Source organism: Podarcis cretensis, assembly GCF_951804945.1.
Source record: "Podarcis cretensis genome assembly, chromosome: 13".
Lineage (NCBI taxonomy): Eukaryota > Metazoa > Chordata > Lepidosauria > Squamata > Lacertidae > Podarcis > Podarcis cretensis.
Window position 1 is genome coordinate 39,317,101 of NC_137182.1, and position 24,286 is coordinate 39,341,386.

At 46.8% G+C, this 24,286-nt stretch overlaps 2 protein-coding genes across 7 annotated transcripts in view; one reads left to right on the top strand and one right to left on the bottom strand.

The window, feature by feature from the left end:
- LOC307201738 (myocardin-like) overlaps positions 1-6,331 on the top strand; it is a 26,648-nt gene extending 20,317 nt beyond the window's left edge. For both annotated transcript variants that reach the window (XM_079951089.1, XM_079951090.1), the window contains exons 11-14: positions 278-670; positions 1,802-1,939; positions 2,222-2,276; positions 2,678-6,331. In XM_079951089.1, the coding sequence (XP_079807215.1) occupies positions 278-670; positions 1,802-1,939; positions 2,222-2,276; positions 2,678-3,114 (1,023 nt within the window). In that variant the 3' untranslated portion in view covers positions 3,115-6,331. The remainder of the gene's footprint in view (positions 1-277; positions 671-1,801; positions 1,940-2,221; positions 2,277-2,677) is intronic.
- Positions 3,552-23,206, bottom strand: IZUMO1 (izumo sperm-oocyte fusion 1). 5 transcript variants are annotated; one of them, XM_079951153.1, is made up of 9 exons: positions 22,774-23,203; positions 20,771-20,845; positions 18,419-18,502; positions 17,688-17,708; positions 14,493-14,573; positions 12,901-13,001; positions 10,733-10,883; positions 8,512-8,683; positions 3,552-7,907 (listed from the first exon to the last, which is right to left on the bottom strand). In XM_079951153.1, exons 1-9 carry the CDS (start codon positions 23,003-23,005, stop codon positions 7,808-7,810), a joined length of 1,017 nt encoding a protein of 338 aa, XP_079807279.1. In that variant the 5' UTR covers positions 23,006-23,203; the 3' UTR covers positions 3,552-7,807. The 5 variants fall into 5 exon arrangements, with proteins under 5 accessions (XP_079807279.1, XP_079807283.1, XP_079807282.1 ...); XM_079951157.1 differs by lacking the exon at positions 22,774-23,203 and adding an exon at positions 22,026-22,155; XM_079951156.1 differs by lacking the exon at positions 22,774-23,203 and adding an exon at positions 21,922-22,026.
- Positions 23,207-24,286: the final 1,080 nt, after the last annotated feature.

The window sequence follows — 24,286 nt, forward strand, 5'->3', positions numbered from 1 at the left end:
CTATAAAAAGCAAAGTAGATCCCACATGCCTGATACTTGACCCTTCCTGGTGTCTTGTTTAATATTCTATAGTACCTTTTGTAGGACAAACCTACACAGGCCAGTTATAATGTTAAAAATGCATTATAAAAATGTGACACCAGAGAGTGCTGTAGAGCAGCGATCCGTCATCTATTGCAAATTGCCTTAAGAGCTGCTATTGCTTGTTTGTTATAGCATTTTTACAATCAGTATAGATCCAGCCTTAATTTCCTTTGGCCGCTGCGTTGATTCCTAGGTCTCCGAACTCCGCCAGCAGCTCCGGAAGCGGGGCCTCCCTGTTTCTGGCACCAAGCCAGCCCTGCTGGAGCGCCTCAAGCCTTACCAGGTGGCCAGGGCTAAGCCCCCACCTGTCCCGCTCTCCAGTGCCCGCTTGTCACCCTCCGACCTAGAGGAGGAGGCCCAGGCCCTGCGGGAGAAGCAGCGGGTGGCTGAGAGCCTGGCGCTGAAACTCCACCGGGAGCAGAAACACCACGACGACGACCTCCGAGTAGAGCTGGAGATGCACAAACGGATCAAGAACCGCCGCAAGGGAGCACTACTGCCCCACAGCCAGCAGGGGGCACCTCCGCCCTACATCCCCAAGAGAGAATGCGCCAAGGAGGGAGGAGGCACGGAAGATGGCTTCATGGTGAGCAAACAAGCATTCTCCAGCTGATCCAAAAGAGAGTGAGGGGCCTCCTGGGTTGCCTGTGTGAAGGAGATTATCCCAGTGGATTAGAGCAAAGAGCTGGGAGAGAGGCCACCTGAGATTTGCAATTCTAGAGGGCTGCTGGGCCATAAAAACGTCCACAGCATTCTGCTCCCCATGGTAGCAAACCAGATGCTCTGGGAAGCAGGAAATGAGGGCAACAGCCCCTCTTCCCAGTGGATTCAGGTGCATTTGAACATGGAGACTCCATCCTTTTAGCTGCAGCCTTAGGCTTCAGCAGGGTTAATAGCCGCGGAACAATCCATGGATTTATCTAATCTACTTTTAAAGTCTTTATGGCCATGACCACATCCTGTGGCAGGGAGTTCCACAAGTTAATTGTGCATTTGTGTGAGTGTGAAGAAGGACTTCCTTTATTTCATCCTGAATCTACTGCCAGTCAGTCTCAGTGGGTGACCCTAAGTTCTAGTATGGGGGAGAAAGAAAAGCACCTTCTCTCCATAACATGCATAATACCACATGCCATGGCCTCACCCCCACCGCTGTCATCTGTTCTCTAAATTCAAAACCCCCAAGTGTTCTAGAGAACATTATGGCTAGAGGGCTAGAGAAGCTGATACAGAGCTGTATCCTATGAACTGTATGTTTGTTTTTTCCAGGATTAAGATGAACAAACTGGGCTTTTCTTTATCTGCTAGGGGAGTACTGGTTTGCTTGTTTCCCCATCTTAATCTGTTGCTCAAAAAAGTAGGGGTGGCCCTTTTGCTAATGGTGTCTCCTAGCAAGGGGTGGGGGCAAAAAACCAAATTGTCTCCCTGTTGCCTCAGATAACTTAGACATTAAAGGTCAGCAGCTGGCAGCCCTAAGGCTTAGGCCAAAAAAATCCTTGCCACAGAGGCACATGTTTGCATGTGCATGCATGTGGCAGGGCTTACTTTGGGGGCTTGTGGGGCGTATCACCCAATGAGCTGCTAACCAATGAGCATTGGACATTTTAAGAGAAGTCTGCTTTAGCCCTGGTTGGGTAGCATCAGTGGGGCTGGTAGCAAGGAGGGCTTTTGTCTGGGGCAGAAAATGCTAGACTTTGTATTTCCTCCATTTTCCTGCTAGGTTTTGTGCCCTGCCTCCTGTGAGCCGATTAATTCTGATATGGAGCTGCCCCTTGAAATAACAGCCAGCCCCCCGGACCCAGCCCCAGGAACCCGTTCCCTGGAGGAAGAGCTCCAAGAAGCCATCCAGAAAGCTCAGGTACTGTGGGGCGAGGAGGCCCAGCTGGGCTTCTCCAACCTCTGCACATGCACCGAGGAACTCTTCTCATTTTAATTATAATTATCCCACATGTCTGAAGTCTTGAAAACAAATTTATGGGATGAGCTCCTAGGCCATATTGAGCTTGCCCCCTGCCTGAAACTCATCATGGCATAGAAGACCCCCGAACAAAAAAGGACCCTGCCCCAGAGCTGGTTGAATGGCTGGGCTTGGTGAGGGCTCCCTTTGTAACTGCTCTTCTTTTCCCTTCCCTGTCTGCAGCTGGTGCCAAGCCAATCGATCGAAGATATCTTAGAGGAACCGCTGATGTGTTCAGGTGAGGAAATGGCCCCTATAACCCAACTTACCGGTAGGGGGCAGCCGTAAACCACAATTTGCTATTGGAGAAGCTCCAAGAATGGAGCCAATGGGACAATGATACATTTTTTTCAGAAGACTAGGAATCTGGGGCTCAAGCCCTGCTTCAGAATCATATTCTCTGCCCTGGAAATATAACCCCCGAACCCCAGACAGGTGGGGCAGGATTGTTGGTTACTCAGTGGTGAGCAGCAGGCATTCTGCACATGCCCAAAGCCATTGTTAGACATGCCTTCCAGTGCAAAGTCCTGACACAGAAACAGGTTGTGTCGCTTAGATCTGAACGAGCTCAGGGTTAGGAGGGCATGGTAGGTGTGCTGCTGTGCCAAGTTATATCCCGTTTTTCCTCATCTGCTCCAGGTGACCTTCTTCAAGCACCTGCCTTGAACCCAGAAGTCCCTGATCGAGTTGCCCCATCCCCGCAAGAAGCGTCACCACCAAAGAAACCGCGGCCCAGCAGCGAACCTCCCTTGGTGACCTCCGCCATCTTTGATTTTCCTGGTCCCTACGACTTCCTCTCGACAGCCTCCTCTTCCTCTGCGTCGCTGGACTCACTGTCCTCTGTTTTCTCCCCTGACTCTCTGGAGATGCCCCCATCTCCCCCAGATGCCTGGCAAGGAAACGGTGCCCGTGCTGGATTTGACCCGGTCGATTGGCTAGAGGCCTTGACCTCGGGCTCAGCATCAGGCCTCGGCTCCACCAGTCCTGTTGGGGGCAGCATCTTCTGCACGGACTTCTTTGATTCAACCGACCTTGGCGTCAACCACATGATAGACTTAATGGTGGAGCAGTGGTAGGCGGGGTGCTAGCAGCCCATTCGGAGACCCCAAGGCCTGGAGGGAAAGGGGGATAATCCTCTGCATGCCCTGTAAGGCCTTGCCGGCACTGGGTACCACCTTTAATGGGTGAGAACGAGAGAGCAGTTTAATGTCAAGCATCGTCACAGGTGGTTTTGTTTCGGTTCATGCCAAGTAAAGTCCAGTTGCTCTCTTAGAAGAATTAAGCACCCTGATGTTTGGGTTGTGTCAGCACCAGGCATCTCATCTTCAATGGCCCGACAGCCCCAGAAACCCTTTGCTGTCCTCAGTGATGTCTCTAGCTTGAGATGGATGAAACCAATATTTGCAAGGACAGTGGTCCAGCCAGCCTGCTGCATTGGGATGGTTCAAGACATCGAGATGAATTAAAATGTGTGCCTTTCTGCCATGCCACTGTGAAGCAGTTCTAAAAAAAAAAAAAATGGTTTGGAAGGGCACCAGTTTTCAACACCACCTCCCCTGGAACCTGGGTTCTTAACAACTTTGGAAGCCATCTTGCATGAAAGCTTTGGCATATGGGTCACGCTACATTGAACCTTGGATGCCTGCATCGTTTCAACTCCAGAAGTCATTAATAGAACAGGAAGTGCCATGGTCTACCTTCAAAGCATCTTCAAGAGGTCATGTTGGCTTGGTTGAACCGTGAGAACAACACCAGCTCTGCACACATCTGCGTGGCCCCATAGATCTAGATGCACGCTGGCTTAGGATGAGAAATGCAGGTTCTACCTTGGTGTGGGGAGATACCACCGCCTTATTGAGTTAAACAGAGGAAGTGCCAGCTTCGAAACAATTTGGACCGTGCCATCTCAAGCCCCTGGCACAATGGGGGAGAAGCTAAGATTTCCTGGGGCTGCCCTGAATGGGCTATACCAGCAGTGGCAACCTCATGTTTTACTGAAAGCAGGGGGGGGGGAGCGGGAGGGAGGAAAACATCTGTGTTGGGGACCGAACCATCTTTTGTGGTTCAAAGAGAGATGAGATTGGAAGGGTGAAATGCAGCTTTAACTGCTCGTGCCATTCTAACCCTTACTGTCTTTCTTACTTGGTGTTGCGAAGTAGAGGGTGCATATGCAGACACAGGGCTCAGGACCACTTCTTTTTGATCTGGGGGTGCGGGGGTGGGAAAGCTCCCAAAGGGAGCTGGATATGAAGGGATCTGTTTTCACAAGGGAGATGATGGTAGTGGTGGCTCATATCCTAGTAGCCAAAGGTTGCTGGGACATTTAGGTCAATGGGCTTGTGGCAGGATCCGGGCACAGCTATAGAAACTGCTCATGTGGAAACATCTAAGCAAAGGCTTAATTCTGCTTTAATTTATAGCCGTTCCATCTTTACTGGAATCCCTGAAAACTGTGGTTCTGTGAGACTGGCCCAGGGTATTCTAACAGAGAATTTCCACTGCTCTCACCAAGCTAAGGACTTATTATTCACACTTCTGTTTGCCCCGTGATTTTTAGGCACGGGTCTGAGAGGTTTTTCTTTTGTCTTGCCGGTTTCCCCAGCAAAGCGCCCTGTTTACTGCCCAATCAGAAACAAAGTCTATCTGCTGAAAACCCAATTGGCGTTTGTTCCAATTCAGCAGTGAACAGCAGGTTTTCCTGGGGAAACTAGCAAGACTAAAGAAAAAACCTCCCAGACTCTTGCCTAGAAATCATGGGACAAAAAGAAGTGTGAATAATAAGTCCTTAGTTTGGTGATAGCGGAGGAAATTCTCTGTTAGAATACCCTGGTCAGTGTGGATGTGTCCTGTGTTTCTCTGGAGTTTTTGGAAGAAGGTATGACAAGTTAAACTGAGATAATATTGCCAAACGTTTCAAAGCAAACATAGACTATTAGGGTGTGCCTGCTGCAGCTATACTCTCAAACTACTAGACCTACATAAAAACAGGACCCACTCTGTTGCAGAAAGCGGACTCACCCCGGTCTTGTCTCACACAAATGATATTCTCTTGAGGACCAAGTACAGGGGAAATATGTTTTACTGCTTTGAAGTAGAAGCTGCTGTGCAGACTGTTGACAGGCTGGGCACCTATGACATCGTAAGTATAGCTCCCCCTCCCCAGAGCAGCCTTTCAGCCTCAGGTTTTAATGCATGCATGCATGCACACATATACATACATACATACATACATACATACATACATGTATATCTGTAGTAAGAAAAAAAGACACCGTATACCAGAAGCATGCAGGAGAGGGCCAAAACTGCCAAGAAAATTTGCATTCCCCATAATTTGAAGAGCAAAGGCGGAGGGAAGCTGAGCTCACCCCGCGCAGTGGTCAAAGAGTGCTGGGTCCTCTTTTTTTATGCACCTCTGTCTGTAACCTCAGAACAGTTTGCTGCACCAGCCATTTCAGCTTTAAAACACTTTCATTTCTGTACTGTCCACACTGTTGACTTGACAAGTTGGATTGTACGAAAGTGAAGGCAGTTTGAGAGTGTGGGCATTAAAGAAACACCCACTTCAAAGCACATACAGTGGAACCTCGGAGGTCAAACGTAATCCATTCCCGAAGGACGTTCAACTTCTGAAAGGTTTGAATTCCGAGGCGTGTTTTCCGACTGGATGACATCTAGGCTTTTTGCAGATTGGAAGCTGCGTCGGACGTTTGGATTCCGAGGAATGTTCGAAAACGGAATAGTTACTTCCGGGTTTTCAACGTTCGGAAGCCGAAATGTTCGGGAATGGAGCAGTTCGAGAACCAAGGTTCCATTGTACTCCTGTTGCCCGAGAGCCAACAGTGTGACTTTGCCCTCCTGGTAACATCATCATTTAACACACATGGTTCCCCCTCCCCCGAAGAATCCTGGGAACCATAGTCTAAGGGTACTGGGAATTGTAGCTGCCATTCCCAGGATTCTTTTTCTGGGGATGGAATGTGCTTGGAATGTGTGGCATGGGTGTGACATGGCAACTCATTGGCTAGGGTAAATCAGTCATAAGATGCGGGAGGCAGGGTCCTTGGCGTTCAGCATGCAGAATTGTGGGGTTCTGCTTATTTAAAAATCATCTAGCTGATTGTTCTCCACAAGCAGAAAAGCTGCCATGGAAAGAGCCACCAAGTTAATCCTGGCAAGGAAGATAGCCATGTGTGTACCCTGTAATTTCAACACAGACCTTCAGCATTGTAACCATCATCACCTTCCATCACCTGCCGTCTCCAAATAAACACCATTTCTCGCTGCCTCAAATACAGGTGGATTGTCATTGTTGTATTTTATAATACCCTCGTGGAATTGGCTTAGGTTGGTTCAAGGCGCTGTACAGGGCTTGTGTGGAGGAGAAACTCAGTAAGTCTGGAGAAATCATGCACAACACCCAAGAAGTTTAAGTGTTGGGATCAGCCAGGAAAAGAAGGCAGCAGCCCCCTGGTCTGTTGCAACGTCACGTCTTATGGGTGAGTACATGGGGCAGGAGAGTGAAAAAAGAAGGCTCCCTATAGTCTTCCTAGGTCCGATTATGGTTCCACTCCTCAGACGGCCTGCTGGTTCCTCTGAACGTGTCTTTGTTATAAGTGCTTCCTCTTCTGTCTTGCTGCTCCACAAGCCCCATGCTCTGGTGCCTGCCTGAATCCTTGTTCCAGTCCTACTTTGGATAGATTTTTCAGCTCCATCCAGGGCCAGTCTTAATCCTGCTGGGACTTGCACTCCCTGTGCACCCGGGTCTTTCTATAGCCCTGGTTTCCAGGCTCCTTGTACTGTAGACCTCTGTAGATCTTTCCTGTCTGCTTTCAAAGAACTCAAATTCTGACTTTCAGTCCCTTTAATAACGCAGGTGTGGATGACTTTTGGCCTCTGGATGTTGATGGAAGTGATAATTAAGCAACATCTGGAGGGCCACAGGTGCCCCACATCTGTCTTAATGGAACTCACCATGGTTTGCCCTCCTTTCCCATAAAACAGTAAATAAATATCAGACAGACCCAGTTGCTCTCTGCCCCCGCCCCAAGCATTATAGTTATGAGGTGGAATTTAGACCGGAAAAACTGGGGAAAGAGTTGGGCACTTCTTCCCCACCCACCGTTTCTCCTTAAAGCTACTGTTCCTCAGAGGGAAAAAGCAACATTACGTGCTTCCTACATTGCTCCATCTGGGTCAATGGTTTCCCCCTTTCCAAACTTTTAGTCCTCCCCAGTAAGCACACCAAGGGCATTTGCAGACTGTCAACAGTCATGGACTGGGATTCAATCACATTCCAGCAAATTCAGGCTAAGGAATTAAACCTGATTTGGAGCTCTTGTGCAACAAACCTCCTTCCTCAAAATAATGGACCTTGCAATAAAGGAATGAGGTCAAATAATGTGGGATTGATTAGGCAACGTTGCATCCGTCTCCCCATAAACAAATCAGGATGAATGTTTTTAAATAGCAAACTCAACCCTGACTAGCTTATTTGCAAATAATTCAGGCTGAACGTTCACCAGACAGGTTGTGTGGAAGCTGTTTCCAAGCAACCTCGGAGCCCTGAAAGTTATGTCTTCCTGATGCCATCTTCATACTCTCCCACACAGAACCCAAGAGAGGCTTTTATCTATTAAAAGATATCCACTATCTTTATCAATTACTGTTAAATAAATAAAGTAGACCAGCTACTACAATATAAGAGCGCCTGTGGGCAGGAATATGTGACTGAAGAACTTGAAAGGGTGTGTGTGTGTGACTGAGACTTCACATTGCCACCAGCTCTGATGATCCACTCTCACTTTCATCATCGTTATCATCTTCCTCATCATCTTCCCCCTTCTTACGACGAAAGTAAGCAAACAGGCTATAAAGTTAAAAGGGGTTATGGAGAAAGAAAGAATTAGAGACTCAGTCAGCAGATTTCAAACTTTCTAGCTACAGAGAATGGTTTCCTCAGGGCCTTGACCACTCATGAAACTCTGTGTATGTGTCATGGAGCCCAAATATCTTGCAAAGGATTCTGGGAAGCTGCTTAGCATGAACAGACCTGAGACAAGGCTTGAATCTGAGGTGGCTCCCACTGGGAATGTAATCAAACTTTTTTTGTTGTCCTTTTGATAGGATCTGAGGGAGCTTTTCTGCCGTTACTGATCTTCTTACAGAGAGTTTACCAGGCATTCCCCACTCTCGCCTTATACACTGCTCTGTGTACCTCTCCATCCACACACACATGCATAAACACCTGAGGGCAGTCTATATCCATATGTCCATCTTTTAGCCCTCTGAGATGGTGGTGCAACCTCAAAGGTGCCAGCTGGCCTGCTGAGTAGGGCATTGTGTTATTTCCAAGCTTAAAGGGGGCATTTGGGAACAGAGGCTCTCGAGATGAAGGGGTGGGCCTGGCGTGCCCTAGTGTTAACCTATTACCAGTCACCCTCGGGGTGCCATCCCAGCCCCCCAGGACTCACAATGCAAGAACGATGAAGACAAACAACCCGCCTGTGCCCCCAATCACTATCCAAACAGAGAAGTCGGCTTGAGGGGGCGGAGCCCTGGATGAGATTCCCAAGGCAAGGGGGGCTGTCATCGTTGTGTGTGACGGCCGGGGGAACCAAGTGGTCTTCCCAACTGGAGGCACCACTGAAGAAAAGAGATTAGAAAGAGAAGGCCCTTCAATCAATATATCAGCTAGATGACTTCGTTAAAAACTCATTAAAATAACCTTTTAAAGACATCCCTGATTAAGTGGACAATGCTTTTTACAGAGAGAGAGAGAAAGAGAGAGACATATATTTTAATACAGTGGTACCTCAGGTTAAGTACTTAATTTGTTTCGGAGGTCTGTACTTAACCTGAAACTGTTCTTAACCTGAAGCACCACTTGAGCTAATGGGGCCTCCTGCTGCTGCCACGCCGCCGCTGCGCGATTTATATTCTCATCCTGAAGCAAAGTGCTTAACATGAAGCACTATTTCTGGGTTAGCAGAGTCTGTAACCTGAAGCGTATGTAACCCGAGGTACCACTGTATAGGTTCTTATAAAGACTGATGGGTGCTATCTTAGATGAGGCAATCCTCTTTCCCTCTCACACCGGTGAGAACGTCTTTTCTTCCTCCGGATGTCCTTTTTATTGCATATTCATGATACCATGTGCTCATGATGCTGTTGTGGGGGAGTCACACACAATCCCTGTATGTTTGTGCCTGGGAAAAGTTTCAGGGCGCTCACACTGCTTCATTTCCAATCAGTGCACAACCTGTAACTTCCTGCTGAAATCCTGTAACTTTTTATACCACCAATAATAAAGCAGGATGAATCTACTAGTAGTGCACTATCACTGTGTCAAGAACATGCTGCAGAATTCACCCACACGGAAACAGCAGTTTGTAGGGGGACCTAGGATGGAGTCTTCTGTTACATACAGGCAGCGACCATTTTGCACAGGGGTTCCATTCCTGGCCACCTCCCCCTGCATGTCGGTGGAGTGTGCAAAAGCCACTCCGCCCCGTTCTGGTCGGTCGCGCATTAACTAGATGTGTGCAATATGGTCGCTGCCTGTATGTGCAACATCGAATGGCAAATATAAAATACATTTTATATTCAAAACTATTATTTAGCCAAATGCAAGCATGCAGACATAATTAGTTAAACCTATTTTTTATTTGTCCAATAAGGCTACATCCCTAAACACACCAAGGAATAAGTTTCACTGAACTGAATGGGACGTACTTCTGCATAAGCATGTATGGCTATCTGGGATGCTTTACTATACCTGGCCTTGAGTTTCAACTGCCCCCTGCTGGCTATTTGCCAGTACTACAGCTCTGCAAAGTAAAACGAAAGCTAGTTCATCTTAACAGAGGCTACTAGATAGATCCCTTTGGCCATATAACTACAGCAGGCAACATGGTTCTGAGGTGAAATGCATGTTCTCCATCTGCTCTATTGAAAAGTCAGCTCCATCAGGCTCTTTCCTCAACTTTCACCAGCAGCCAGTTCATCAGGCAATTGGAGACAGAGACAGATGAGACAAGAATTCTGTAGCTGAGAAATAGTGCCTGAGGGGTTTTTGCCTGCCTGCCTTCCTTCCTATCCCTTTTCCTTTTGTGTCATGTCCTTTAGAGTGCAAGCCTCTCTGGGAGACTTTTTGGTTGAAAAAAAAGAGAATTTTTAAAAAATGCTTCAATTTTATTTTTTAAAAATGTACATATAAGGTGAAAGTTCCCTATCCATTTCCACTTAAACAACACCAGGCAGCAGGCCTGTGAAAGTCTATGGGACCTTGGAAAGCTACTGCCAGTCGGAGTAGACAGTTTGGGACTAGGTGGATCAACGGGTCAACATCCTCCCGAGAATGCATGAGGAGGCCTTGCGAACTATGTGGGATAACCTTAAACTCCAATGCCCCTGGCGCCCAAACACGCACTGCCATCTACTCATTTAGGCACATGTGAGGAGGGGTTCTCTGCACATGCACAGTTGCACTGCTCATGACGGGCTGACGATTACCCCTTGCATAGAGGAGCCTTCCATGCATGAGACCCCTTCTCACATGTTAGTGGCATGGTGGTGGTGGGGCTAACCTATGTAGTCACATGTGTACTTTGAACGTGGTGTGTGTGTGTGTTGGGGGGATGTTATCTGAGCCCTTTAACGTAGTCCACTCTTCCCCATATTCACTTAACTTACCTTCTACTAGGAAGTCAAGGTAGCTAGAAACAGTTCCCTTCAAATCTGCCATATCGCACCGGTATCTGCCCGAGTCATTTACGTTCACCTCCTTCTTTACCAGAAAGGAATCCATACTGCTGCTCATCGGTTGCAGCTTGCCTTTCACTACCTAAGAAGAAGGGTTGCATTTGGACACTAGCATTGAGAAAGAAGTGGCTTTTCGTGCATGTACAGTCATACCTCGGGTTGAATGTGCTTCGGGATGAGCGTGTTACTTCCGGGTTTCATCGCTTGCGCATGCACAGATGCTCAAAATGACGCACAGACACGGGTTACGTTTGCTTCTAGATGCGAACAGGGCTCCAGAACGGATCCTGTTTGCACCTAGAGGTACCACTGTATGTGTTTTCCTGCTGACAGGAACCCCTGCAAAGCTCTCTTTGACTCCAGCCCACCACTGTCCATGTTCAAATCCAATGCCAGGCCCCCACAGGGAGTTGGAGCACCACAGAGAGCCCCAGCTGAACAACTCACTTCAACAAAAGTGAAAAGCAGAACGAGCCCTTCTAAGAATCTGCCTCTCGACTCAGCGGCGTAGTTAGCCGCTCGGGTGCCCAGTGCCTCTCTGCAGCCTCCCCGTCAGCTGTAGGGCAGCTGAGGGAGAGGCGGTGGGCAGATGCAAGTTCCATGCTGCCGTTTCAGGCTGTGCTGAGCCTGCGGGCGCTCAAGGCCCCACGTCACTCCCAGGAGAGACGCGTGGCTCAGGCACACTGTAGGCCCTGCAATAAGTGCCAGCCTCCGTGGTGTGACGCCTAGTGCCAGCCAGGTTTTGTTGCATTTGTTGACTGAACTAAAAAGTTTTGTGAGCCCTTTTTAAAAAAACTCATATTTTTGTCATTTTGTCACCCGCCCCCCTCAGTGATGACACCTGAGGCGACCCGCACCCACTGCACCCCCTTTCCTCCACGACTGTCTAGACTACCTTTTCCAGGCTCTGCCCCCTTGTGGATAACTTAAAAGATGGGCACACCTTCTCTGTTCTATAGCCTCCTTCCCAGGGCGCTCCCTGGAGCACTAGACTGGTGAGATGCAGCAGGAGACATTGGGTTCCTCCGGCTTCGGTGTGTGAAAGGATCCCTGGCTCTAGCCCTACAGACCCTGGCAATCTGGGTGCTTGTTCAGCGGGGTCCCATCTGTCCGCCCCAGGTTCCGTGATCTCCTGCTCTTCAGCATCAGATTCGGAGCCCTGAACCTGGTCTGACTGCACAGCTGAGGACATTGCAGCCTTTGACCCCAAATCTCAATCGATAACTAGATTCTACGGTTGTACAACCACCCATAATAGTAATGGGGGGTTTTGTTTCTGGGCCAAATTCTGATTAAGGCCCTGAATGGCTTGGGACCCAAATACCTGAAGGATCACCTTCCCCTTCCCATATTGTAAGATTCTCAAAGGAAGCTCTTTCCCATCTTCCATCGCTGGGCGAGGTGTGTGCTGCCGTTATGTGGGAGACAACCCTTCCCTTAGAAGCCCAACTGGCACAAGGCTAAGACTTACTTGTTTGCCCAGACATTTTAGTTAGCTGGTTGTTGGTTTAGTGTGCTCTGTGGTTGTTATTATTGTGTATTTTATGGTTTTGTTTATTTTGGGTGCCTGCTGCACAGACAAAGGGCGAGTTATAAATATTAGACGTTATCAGCATCAGATAATATATTTTCCACACAGGTTTGAACTCCAACTTATTTCCTTGTTAAAGTGAGGTCCAGAGTGGTGTAGTGGTTCAAAGTGTTGGACTAGGGTCCCCAGATGTTGTTGGACTACAACTCCCATCATTCCTGACCACTGGTCATGCTGGCTAGGAATGATGGGAGTTGTAGTCCAACAACATCTGGGGACCCACAAGTTCAGAAACACTGTAAGGAGACCCAAGTCTCTACTGAGACATGAAGCTCACAGAGGTTGTGGCCACCTGTCACACTCTCTGCACTTAACTAGGTTGTCATGAGCATAAAAAAGGGGGCACATGTATGTCGCCCTGAACCTTGCAGCATGAAAATGTGATTGATGCATAAGCTAACTCTTGGCATGGATGGGGAGTTACAGATCAAAAGTCAGTGGCAGTAGATTTTTGGGGAGGCAAGTGGGCTGGCAAAGGGGAAGGCCACTTCTTAGAGGCACTGCCTACCCGGTAGAAGATGTATTTCTTCACACTTTGACTAAACTTGTGCCACTGCAGAGCACAGTCCAGAACCAGATCTTCATCCATTTCCACCTGTATCCTCCTTTCTGCAAAATCCAAGTATCCAAAATCTGTTCTTCTAGGTACTTAACATTTAACCCACTACTGCCCGCCACATATGCAACATTATCATTGATTGCCCACAAGTCACAAGTAAAACAATTAGAACATACAAACAGCACTCTAAGAAGGCACCTTTTTTTTACTTATAGAGAGACAAGTTGTTAGTTGTTGCTGTTATTTAAAGCATTTGTACCCTGCTCTTCAGCCAAAAAGAGAGCAGCTTACATATAGTCAAAACAAGACAGTCCCTATGATATACAGCCTAGCAAAGCCATCACCTAAGTAGTAATGGGACTGGCAGGGAAGGAAGGAGCCTGGTGGGGATTATTGTGTTCAAGGTGGAGGAAGCGGATTAGTGAAGGGCTTGGTGGAGAAATCTGGGAGCTGGGATTTTATTCTCAGGGCAGGATGAGTTGAGTGGTCACTTGGGCATCACCAAAAAGAGAGAGAGAGAGAAAGAGAGAGAGAGTCACATAAAATGTGCATGTGCTCATTTATATAAAGGTAAAGGTAAAGGTAAAGGGACCCCTGACCATTAGGTCCAGTCATGGCCGACTCTGGGGTTGCGGTGCTCATCTCACTTTATTGGCCGAGGGAGCCGGCGTACAACTTCCGGGTCATGTGGCCAGCATGACTAAGCTGCCTCTGGCGAACCAGAGCAGCGCACGGAAACGCCATTTACCTTCCCACCGGAGCAGTACCTATTTATCTACTTGCACTTTGACGTGCTTTCGAACTGCTAGGTTGGCAGGAGCAGGGACTGAGCAACGGGAGCTCACCCCATCATGGGGATTCAAACTGCCGACCTTCTGATCAGCAAGTCCTAGGCTCTGTGGTTTAACCCACAGGGCCACCCGCATCCCGCTCATTTATATATTAGATGCAAATTAGAAATACAACCTGATTCACCATAGTGGGGGAAACTGAGTAGGTGGCTTGTTGCCCAGGTATTGCTAAGGATGGATAGGCAACTTATGGTTGCTCTCTGGTCTTGTGGTTTTTTAAAACAGACATCCCTTGGGGGTCCCTTCCAACTCTTTGATTCTATGATTCTGAGGACACTAGCCATATACAACTTCCCTCCACTGGCTGTCAGAAGCCATTCCAAGGTTTGGATTGGAGGAGGGGAGCTCTCCCATTTGCTCCCCAAAGTTCTGATTTTCCACCCTCCCCCCATCCCCCAAAATTGTAGCTAGCTCACCTGGGGAGAAGGGCAACATGGCCGTATTCCACTGTCAAGCCCAGTGGAAGCTTGTCCTCTAGGGCGAATGGGACACTGCCCTGCCAACTTCAGTCTCCTCCCCTCAGCCAATGTTCCCCTTCCTGCCTGCCTTCTTACTTACAACTAGTCCCAGTGGGTCCGTTTAGACTGGCCTCGGGCGTCTTTCTCTTGTATCTCAATCCTGCCAGGCCCTGTCTTCTGCCACAGATTTGTGGGCCCCAAACTGAGCCTGCTCCCTTTTCTCAGCTCTTACCTCCACACCGGTATTTCTTGTTGCACGTGTAAGTCTGTACGAGGCACGTGAAGCAATGAGTAAGCACGTAGCTCATCACACCTGCAGAATGAGAGGACCAGAAGGAGGGTTCTGGGTTCGGGCAGAAGGGCAGAAGGAGGATGAGCTGGAGAGAAGGTGACAGATAGAGCACAGCAATCTGGCTCGCCAAACACAAACTCCCCTGGGAATAAACCTCTTGGGAATAAATGATGGCACCACAAGAAGAAGAAGAGGAGGAGGAGGAGGAGTTTGGATTTGATATCCCGCTTTATCATTAGAGTCTGGTCTGGGACTGTAATAAATTCAGTTCAAATGATGGCACTGGCCTTGTGCAGTTCATTACTGCTTTGAGGCTGGAACATAGGGGTCACCAACTGATTCTATGCCTCCACCCCTCTGGCCTGCCCCACTCCTACACCTTTAACAACAGAAAGTAGTGCATGTGTGAAGATAAGCATTTGCCGTCCTGGTTTTAGCACATTGGTGTTAGCAAAAAAAACAAAAAAAAACCAGCTTGCCTGTCATTTTAAATATATCTCAAGCACCCCGACACTGAAATTTCATAATAAGCTGCTGGGTCAGGCCAGTGGCCAGTATCCTGTTCTCATTGTGGCCAACCAGATGCCTATGGGAAGCCTGCGGAAAGCAGGACCTCATCACAAGAGCACTTTCTGCAGTTTCCAGCCAATGATATTCAGGAGTATTACTGCCACCTGAAGGCAAAGCATAGTGAAGGGTTGTGAAAGCATTCAGGACAAGAAAGTTAATAGTTTTTATTTGCTACTGATCAATAAGGGAGACTCTTACCAGTTCAGCATATTAGAGCGAGAACACTCGTGGTAGCGGGTGTGGGGTGTCAAGCAGTCAATTCACTCTCTTTCCTACCCGCCACCAAACTCAAACCTAATCAAGGACTCAGCTATACAGCTGCAAATAAAACGTTTTAAGTGTGTTTTAAGTGCAATATACAATGTGACACTAGATGGCGGTGGTGAGCCTCATGGAAAATTCAATGGTGTGTTTTTTTTAAAAAAAAACGCTTTAAAAAAAGAAGAAGCCTTTTCAGAACGGTTCTCATATGTGCGTAGATTCCACCCAAGTCATCCTTGGCACATCTAGATTTGATTTCCTCAAAGGCCCTAACAGAAAAAGCTCCACACCTGAGGCACTGACACCAAGTGTAGTCGCTTTAGTACTCACTGGCATTACTTTAGGTAAGAGTTGGCAGATTTCTTAGCATACCTCTAGCTGATTTGCAGTAGATTTGCAACTGTTTAACAACAGCTATAGGGTTTCCGCCCCCTTTAAATTAGGCTGCTAAGACTAAGAAAGCTTGGAAGATGACATGGAATGGAGTTTCGGGTGGAAGAATGCTGAGCTTGGTTCAGGTACAGAGAACAAAGTCTGTGCTCTGTTCCTTCAGTGCCCATTTCTTCCACTGCCACCTCTCTGTTTCTGCCTTTCTGTTTCTCTAATTTCTCAACCAGGGTAGCTATGCTGCTTCTAGCCAGCACTGCTTCTGTTCTGTTCTAACTTCCCACTCTAAACTAGCTGAGCTGTATTCATGTCTATCTGGCACTCAACACCTTCCTCTTATCCCTATAGACTTTTAGATTTAACTCCAAAGCCACCAGTCCAACTGGAGTGTGTGTGTGTGTATGTGTGTGTGTGTGTGTGTGTGTGTGTGTGTGTGTGAGAGAGAGAGAGAGAGAGAGAGAGAGAGAGAGAGAGACTAACAAAACAGAAATTTTAAATTCTTATAGCAAAACATTTTGGCTTTTGCCTTCTTTATTCTAAGCTTTGGTTTGTTGCTTGATTTTAATTCACCACAGCAGCAGTTTAATTTGCCCCGTTGGGTGCATTGACTCTGAGCATATCAGTCATATCAGTTGGATACACGTGGACAAGGGCATCCCTTTACATATGTAGACATGGTCACGCTGTAACATCTGCTGTTAATGGCAGATCCACAGGAGCCGGCTGATAAGCTATCAGCTCTAATAGCGCAGAACTCTCCTGGGGCTTGTTTTGTGTATTAACTAGGTGGGAGGGTTTGGCAGATCATTTGGGGTTTCTGCCTCTGGCAGCAAAAGGCCTCAAGAGACTCCTGAGGGAAGGAGCCATAGTTCAATAGCAGAGTACATGCTTTGAATGTAGATGTCCCCAGATCTGGTCCTGGCATGCCTAGCTAGAACAATCAGATCGCATGTGAAATGAATGACTTTTCTCTGTCTGAGACCCTGGAGAGCTGCTGCCAGGGAATGTAAACAACAGTACCTCATGTAAGGCTTCCTCTGACGGGGAAGCCTATGCATGTAAGCATCAATTGGCAGCCATTTTGTTATCGGGTAGGAGGAATTGATCCATTTACCCCAGACATCTGGCAGGTGTTACCTCCCTCTCCAACATCTGGCAGAAGAAAGTCGGAACACTTCTGCAATAGCTCCTCTCTGATAAGGAAGTCTTGAAAGACAGAAAATGGCTTTTTCCCTGCTCCACTTACAACAGGATCTCTTCCTTATAAAGGAGGTGCCATACCTGTCCAGGTATGGGCGAGAACCAGAAATCCAGGACATGCCAACTTTAGAGGTCAAAACCGCCTTGACCAACTTTAGCGGTCAAAACAGCTAAAAAGATTGTGACGGGCCTGAAGTTGTATGGCTGCAGAGACACAATACTTTGAAAGCACATACTTTCCCTAAAATAAGTATGAGTGCTACAGTTTAAGGGCTTGTGGGAATTGTAACTCTGTGAAGGGCAGACTATAGTGCTCCTAACTGATAAAGACCTACAGATTACACACCTGGTAGCCAAATTTGCTCTGGCAGCTAAGAAGCTCCGTTCTGGATATGTTAATGCTCTCTAATTTTAAATTTTTATGCTGTAAACTTTTTATAGGGTATGTTGTGTGATTTCAAAGGAAAGCCTTGCCTTGCTCTCTGCTGTACACTGTAAAGGCCTTTGGCTATGCACACACACACACAAAATCTAAATGTTGAGGGGTTAGAAAATGACAGAGAATCATGTGGATGGACATGAATTGAACTGTGAACTGTATGTGAACCAAACTAGTTAATTTCTCAAAGGGCTGAACGTGAACTAGAATTAGTTCCTTTGGGGACAGGTCAAACTAATTCCTTTTAAAAATGAACTCTTTAAGTTCATTTTACTCACCGCATTCATTGCTGCAATAATCTGCAAAGAGAAAGAAGGAAGTAAGTTGGCAGTTGCTTGTGTCTGTACACCCCCCTCCGCCCACACAGCATTGTCAGTAACCCAGTTAGGATTGCCAACTTTTGAACTGGCCCCTGCAGACCTTCCCTTACAGCTGATCTGATCAGCATCTATTTAACTTCAGAGGATGAGCGGGTGTTTGTATGGTGCAAAGGGAGAAAGAAGGACCTATAACCCCTATCTAAAGGTAAAGGACCCCTGACAGTCAAGTCCAGTTGTGAACGACTCTGGGGTTGTGGCGCTCATCTTACTTTACTGGCTGAGGGAGCCGACGTTTGTCCACAGACAGTATTTCTGGGTCATGTGGCCAGCATGACTAAGCCGCTTCTGGCGAAATCAGAGCAGCACATGGAAACACCGTTTACCTTCTCGCCGGAGTGGTACCTATTTATCTACTTGCACTTTGACGTGCTTTCAAACTTCTAGGTGGGCAGGAGCTGGGACAGAGCAACGGGAGCTCACCCTGTTGCGGGGATTCGAACCGCCAACCTTCTGATCGGCAAGCCCTAGGCTCAGTGGTTTAGACCACAGCACCACCCATATAACCCCTATCAACAACTTTTCATTTCATTTTCTATTACTAACTAGGGACTGCTGCCCTTGCCTGCCTCACCTGCCAACCCCTTCACCCACCTGCCCCATATGGCTCAGCCAAGCTATGCACAGCTTACATTTTGCAACTCTGGGCAATAGCTCGTGAAAAACAGTCAGTAGCTTCTGAAAACACGAATCCATCTCTTTATGAAGCTGAGCCTCTGCAAAGGAAAAGCAAACGGTAAGAGCAGGAGGTCTAGGTGGGCTCCATGTTTCACAGGGCCCTTGGACAAGACACCCACCCTGGGGGCCCCTCCGTCAGGAAGCTGACCTCCTCACGGTCATGATCACCAGCTCCTCCTCCTGTTCCCCATGGTTGCTGCCAACGGAGGCTGGCCCATTCAGGCTAATGGGGCGCTGCCCTACCAACCTCAATCTGCCCGGCCTTCCGGTCTTCTTACATATAACCAATCCAGTGGGTGGCACTGCCTATCAGCTTCCTACTCCCTTGGTGCAAGTGCTGTCCCTGTGGAACTCAGCTGGGAGGACGATGGGGACAAAACTAGGACTAGCTGGCTCTGCCTCCACATACTGTTTGGGCCACACGGCACCGGCCACCACTGAATTGCTACCACTTGCTTGCCTGCTAGGCAGAGAGCCAGGGAGAAGGCAGGCAGGCAGTGGCACCTCCTTCCTCTTTCCAGCACTTCTGTGTCATAGAGAGATGTGGGCAAACAAGAAAGCAGTTGACGAAGAGGAGCAGCAGGCCCAGGGACCCCCATATGCCATGCAGACCCCTGGGGCTGTCCCTTTGCATGATGAATTGTGATGCTGAAAAGGAGGAAGGGCCAACAGTGGGAGTGCAATATAAGCCAGAATGTTTAGAAATGCCCATTTTAAAATGTAGATTTTTGTTGGGTTTTTCTTTTTTTTTAATTGTTTATTTATTCTTCTTATTTATTAAATGTATATGCCACCCTGAAGATCACAGGGTGGTTTACATGACACACAGCACCATTTTGTGCTTTGCCCTGCCCCATGTTTTTCATCCAGTCTATCCTCTAAAACAAAGTTTAACAGCATGCAAGAAGAGCAGAGTTGAAGGAAACGCTTCTTCCAGTTCCAAATTCCTCCCCAAAGACCTAGATAACAACAGAAACAGCAGGGTTTCCAGCAGGGGCGCCCAACAACTATATTGCCTATATAATTCAGGCTTATAATTCAGTTAGGAGGCAGCAGAGCTACATAAATATGAACAAATCTGCTGTCTGCCACTGCGATCAGAAACATGCATGTATGTGAGCATGACCTGTTCAGCCACATTTTACCCCCCCCCCCCATTTTATGGGAAATAGGACTGGGGTCATAGTTTCGTTTATTTTTGAGCCAAGAGCTTGTGGAGTGGAAATTTATTCTAAAAGTGTTGTTTGATTTTTTTAAGACTGTGTGCCTATTTGTCATTTTACGGATCCACCGTTTCCCTTGGCAACTGCTCTGGTGCCACTCTCCCTCCCAAGGTGCTGCTTCTTTCTCCTTCCTCCAGAGTAGTTACATGGGTGCGTCCACCCAATCAAGAATCCTAAAGTGAATATAATGTCATGAGGCCATATAATGAATCATATTTTGCTGGATGTTGGTGTCAATGAGGGCAAGTGAGGCCAATTTAAATGAGCAACTGAATAGCGCAAAAATTAATCCAAAGAGGTGTCTGTATACATGCAGGCTAACACCCCACTCCATTCTTGTGGGAATGGGCTATAAGCAGAGTTTTGATTAATATGTATATTGTGAGATTGGAGCTTTTAGTGGATGCACATTGTTTACTGTGTCCATACAATGTTCTGAGCTTCAGAAGTAGCCAGGAGTTTTGTTAGGTGGGCAGCCAAAGTTGATGAGCGTCTTTTGGGAAATCAAAGGTAAAAATACCCCCATTGTAGGGAGCCAGCTTTCGGGGGGGGGGGGCATCTGCTTGGGTGGAGGGCAACTGAACCTAAATTGATTTGGTACTTTCAATGATACGCCCATGATGCCATCCTGCATTTCTCCCCTGTTTAATTCAGATTTTCCCTTTTGGAGGGAAATCCTCTGTGTGTTTGTCTTTAATGTTATGAACAACCCACTTGGAAGTTTAAAGTCCCATCTGGAAGCACTCATAGACTGATTTGTCAACACAGTACCTACCCAGTAGATAGCGGCGCACGATATTGAAGAAACCACCAGATGGCGACGCCTAGTTTATTGTGAGGTAAAAGGCACTGAAAAATTACAGTGTAAAAGATATATAAATGGCCAGATATATAAATGAGCTGGGTAGCCAAAGCAAAGTTATCTTGACCTACATTTGAGGAGCATGCCTTCAGAGGCCGCACCAGACACTTTGCTGAATACATTCCAATATACATACATGCAACATATTACAGCCATTTGGAAGAAAACAGTCATATATTCCTGATGGCCATGTGATACCATTCATTTTAGCATATCTCTACCTTTAACTTCATTTTCCATGATGTGTTTGAAACAGCGTTTGAAGTGGGCACCTAAGTCTGCCAGCGAAAAGTCATCTGAAGAGAATGGAGGGGGGGGGGGATACAGTTAGGAAAAAAATAGCCAGCTTCATTCCATCTTTTTTTATTCTGAATTGCCTTGAGAATCACTGAGTGCTGTCTGCCTCCTTCCCCATAAAGCTTTCTTGCAGGGCCTGATGTAGAAGCCAGGCACCTCCACAGATAAGAGGTGTATAATGCCTTTGAACATGGAGTTTTTGTTCAGAGCAATCGCAGCTTGTTTCCCTCTTCCTTCCATTGTTTTTCTCCCTATTACTGTATGTCTGCATGTTAATATGTATGTATTATGCATACAATCCCATGTAAACCTGGGAGTTAAATCCCACTGGAGTCAATATTTATTCAGTCAAATCTCTATGCAATCCTTCAAAATAAACCTCAGGGCAGCTCACACAAAACTATACAGACATAAGAGCATAACATATGCCTGCAGGTTCAGGCCAGTGGCTCTTCTCACAGTGGCTGACCAGAACATAGCCGTTCTGGCCAGCAGCCATTGATAGCCTTTATCTTCCATTAATTTCTCTAATCTTCTTTTAAAACCACCCAAGTCGGTGGCTGTCACTGCTTTCTGCGGGAGCAAGTTCTACAGTTTAGCTACGCACTGTGTGAAGAAGTACTTAGAATCCTTGAATTGTGGAGTTGGAAGGGATCCAGTGGATCACCTGGTCCATCATTCAGCTTGACTGGATGTCCATGAGTTCCAATGTTAGGAGGGAGAAGAAAGTCCCTCCACTTTTTCCATGCCATGCATGATTGTTGAAACTGCTATCATGTGGCCTCTTATAGGAGCGTAAGAACTCAACGATAATTCAGCTAACTTCTTGTGATTCAAATAAAAGGCCTAGGAATATGCCAGAGAAGATTGGCGCCCCATCTTTCTTTCAAGAATAGAAATCCTCCAAATTAGATTTAGAGCATAGCATCAAGAGAAGAACAATAAGATTTAAACCCAGATTGAAAGCACGCCACACACAAAAGCACCGTAAAATAAAAATTCAGCAGATGACTGCCACCAGTCATCAAAATGTCAATTTACTAAACCAAAGGCCTCAGTCAGGACACTTTCTCACCTGAGGTGAAGGCCAGTATGGCGGCCGCTCTCCCCAGTTCCACACACAAAGTCATTTACCACAGACTAACTTAGGGGGCACATGGCAGGCCAGGCCACAAGCACCTGTCTCTGTCCTCCACAACCTGGACTCCATCCCTCAGTCACCCTCCAAGTAACCGTGGGATTAGCCCTCTTTAGCCAAACCATAAGAGCTCAAGGACGAAAAAGCCAGGTGGGCCTGTCTAGGGAGGATTTTTTGATGACTGAAATATTCTACTATCTCCGATCTACCTGCCAAACTTCAGGTGGTGGGTAGGTGCAGTATCTCCTTAAATTAAATCTCCACTGTCCTGTTTTACACACACACACACACACACGTTGAAAATATATTGCTTAAGTCACCCTAGCTGATTCATATCCTTCTTTCCTAGGGAAGTGAGTGTCAGGGGGGTGAGGTTACCTGTCAGGGAGGCCTTTTTTCAGGCCTTACCTGGCAGGAAATAATTTACCTCAGAGTTCTAGATTTTGAGGCTGATTCTTGGCTGGGTCCCCAGCCCAAACTGCCTTCTGCACTCTCTGTTTTATTTTGTAGCATCTAGGATATGCCATAAGCTACTAGGTTTTGTTGACTGGGCCTCTAACATTTTAATACTAAGGGCAGGGGAATTAATGCAGTTCATATGAGAATATGCTATCCAGCCCACAACTTGTACAATTAAAGTTCTAATGCAAAATAAAAATAAAAATGCATGCAGATCCTATTAAGGGATGCAGAGGTCAGAGGGGTGCCTTTGGACCCTGGAATTCTTAATATTCACCCCCCAAAATCATGGGTTCCCTGGCAGGAGCACTGGGATGGGTGCAGCCATACCAATAACAGCCATGTATTTTTTTTCATCGATTTTCTGATGAGGGAGCTCTTCTAAGAAATTATCCAAGTCTGCCTTCAGTTTTGTTTTGAGCTGTGGGTTCCAGAAGAGATGCTTGTCCAGGTAGATATCTTTGAATTCCTTCACAACTGCCATGGCATCTGCATTGCATTTCAGGCATCCATGGGATCCTGCAATGTCCTGGGCTATTAGCCAAAACACCAGCCAAGGCATCACCCTTTGCTGTGGTTGCCTGAAAGGAGCCTTGGCCTGCGTTGAGGTGATGTCATAGCTATGACATCACAAAGCCCACATGTTCTCAACCAATGTAATAATAATCACGGTTGAAATTTATTTATTCAAAGCATTCCTACCCTGCTCTTCAGCTGAAAAAGCATCTTACAAAGATCAGTAATAAGCCAGCCCTTTCCTACGGATTTACAATATGAAAGACCTGACACAAAAGGAAAAAGGGATTAGGAAGGAGGAGGAAAAACAAACTCAGCCACCAGTTCTCTCTGTTGCAAATACTTTTCCTCATTTTTTCCCTCTTTGGCCCAGGGAAAGGAGAGGGGAGAAGGCATCGGGGGGGGGGAGGAGAAATGGGGCTTTATATCCATTTCCCAGTTACCAGTGATACTTCAAAAACAGGTAGCATACAAACCGTACATTGAAAACACACCTAAAGCACACACACCACAAAATAATTCTGGAAGCTATGGTTTATCCCTCACAGAGCCACCATACCCAGCACTTGCAAAAAACTGCAGTCCCCAGGATTCTATGGGAGTAGAGGTACTTTAAATATGCTTTAAACATATAGTGCATATGCAGCTCCTGAGATGCAGATATTCACACTGGTACAACGACTAGCACAGAATGCCAGGGTAGTCATATATCTCATTGTAGGCCACACATACTTGTATTATTTTGGTGGCAGCTGTCTCTGATATGCTGCACCCTCAAATACTACAGGCCATGTAGTCAGGTGCTCAGTTTGTTGCCCATCTGTTGGTGAGGATTTGTCCTTCCAGTGTTCTAGGATCAGTCTCTTCGCGGTTGTGAGGGCTCTCAGAAACCACTTACATTGTCCATCAGTCGACTCTCACAACACTGGAATATATTTCACAATTAAATGGGTATAATTAAACCTTAAAGCGAGTACTTGATACCAAATTAATATGGTCCGTAACCTGTGCCCAGAAAAAGAAGCAATCATGGAGCACATGTAAATAATGTATATTAAACTCACTTGATCTATGCTGTTACTGTAAATAAACAGCTGATGCAACCAGCATCTCTTTTCTGAGGGGGCAAAGAGGAATTCAATAAAGAGCAGTTTCTGTTGGATTCAGCATAATATTATGAAGGGGGTTTTTTATTTAAAAAAAATCAAATTAATTGAAAACAAAGCCAATTGTGATTGTCTGCCTGTTCATTGTTTTTCATGAAGGAGTTCATTCAACTTACTCGTTCAGGGGTACCATGGCCAGCGGGTTTGCCACAATCACTTTC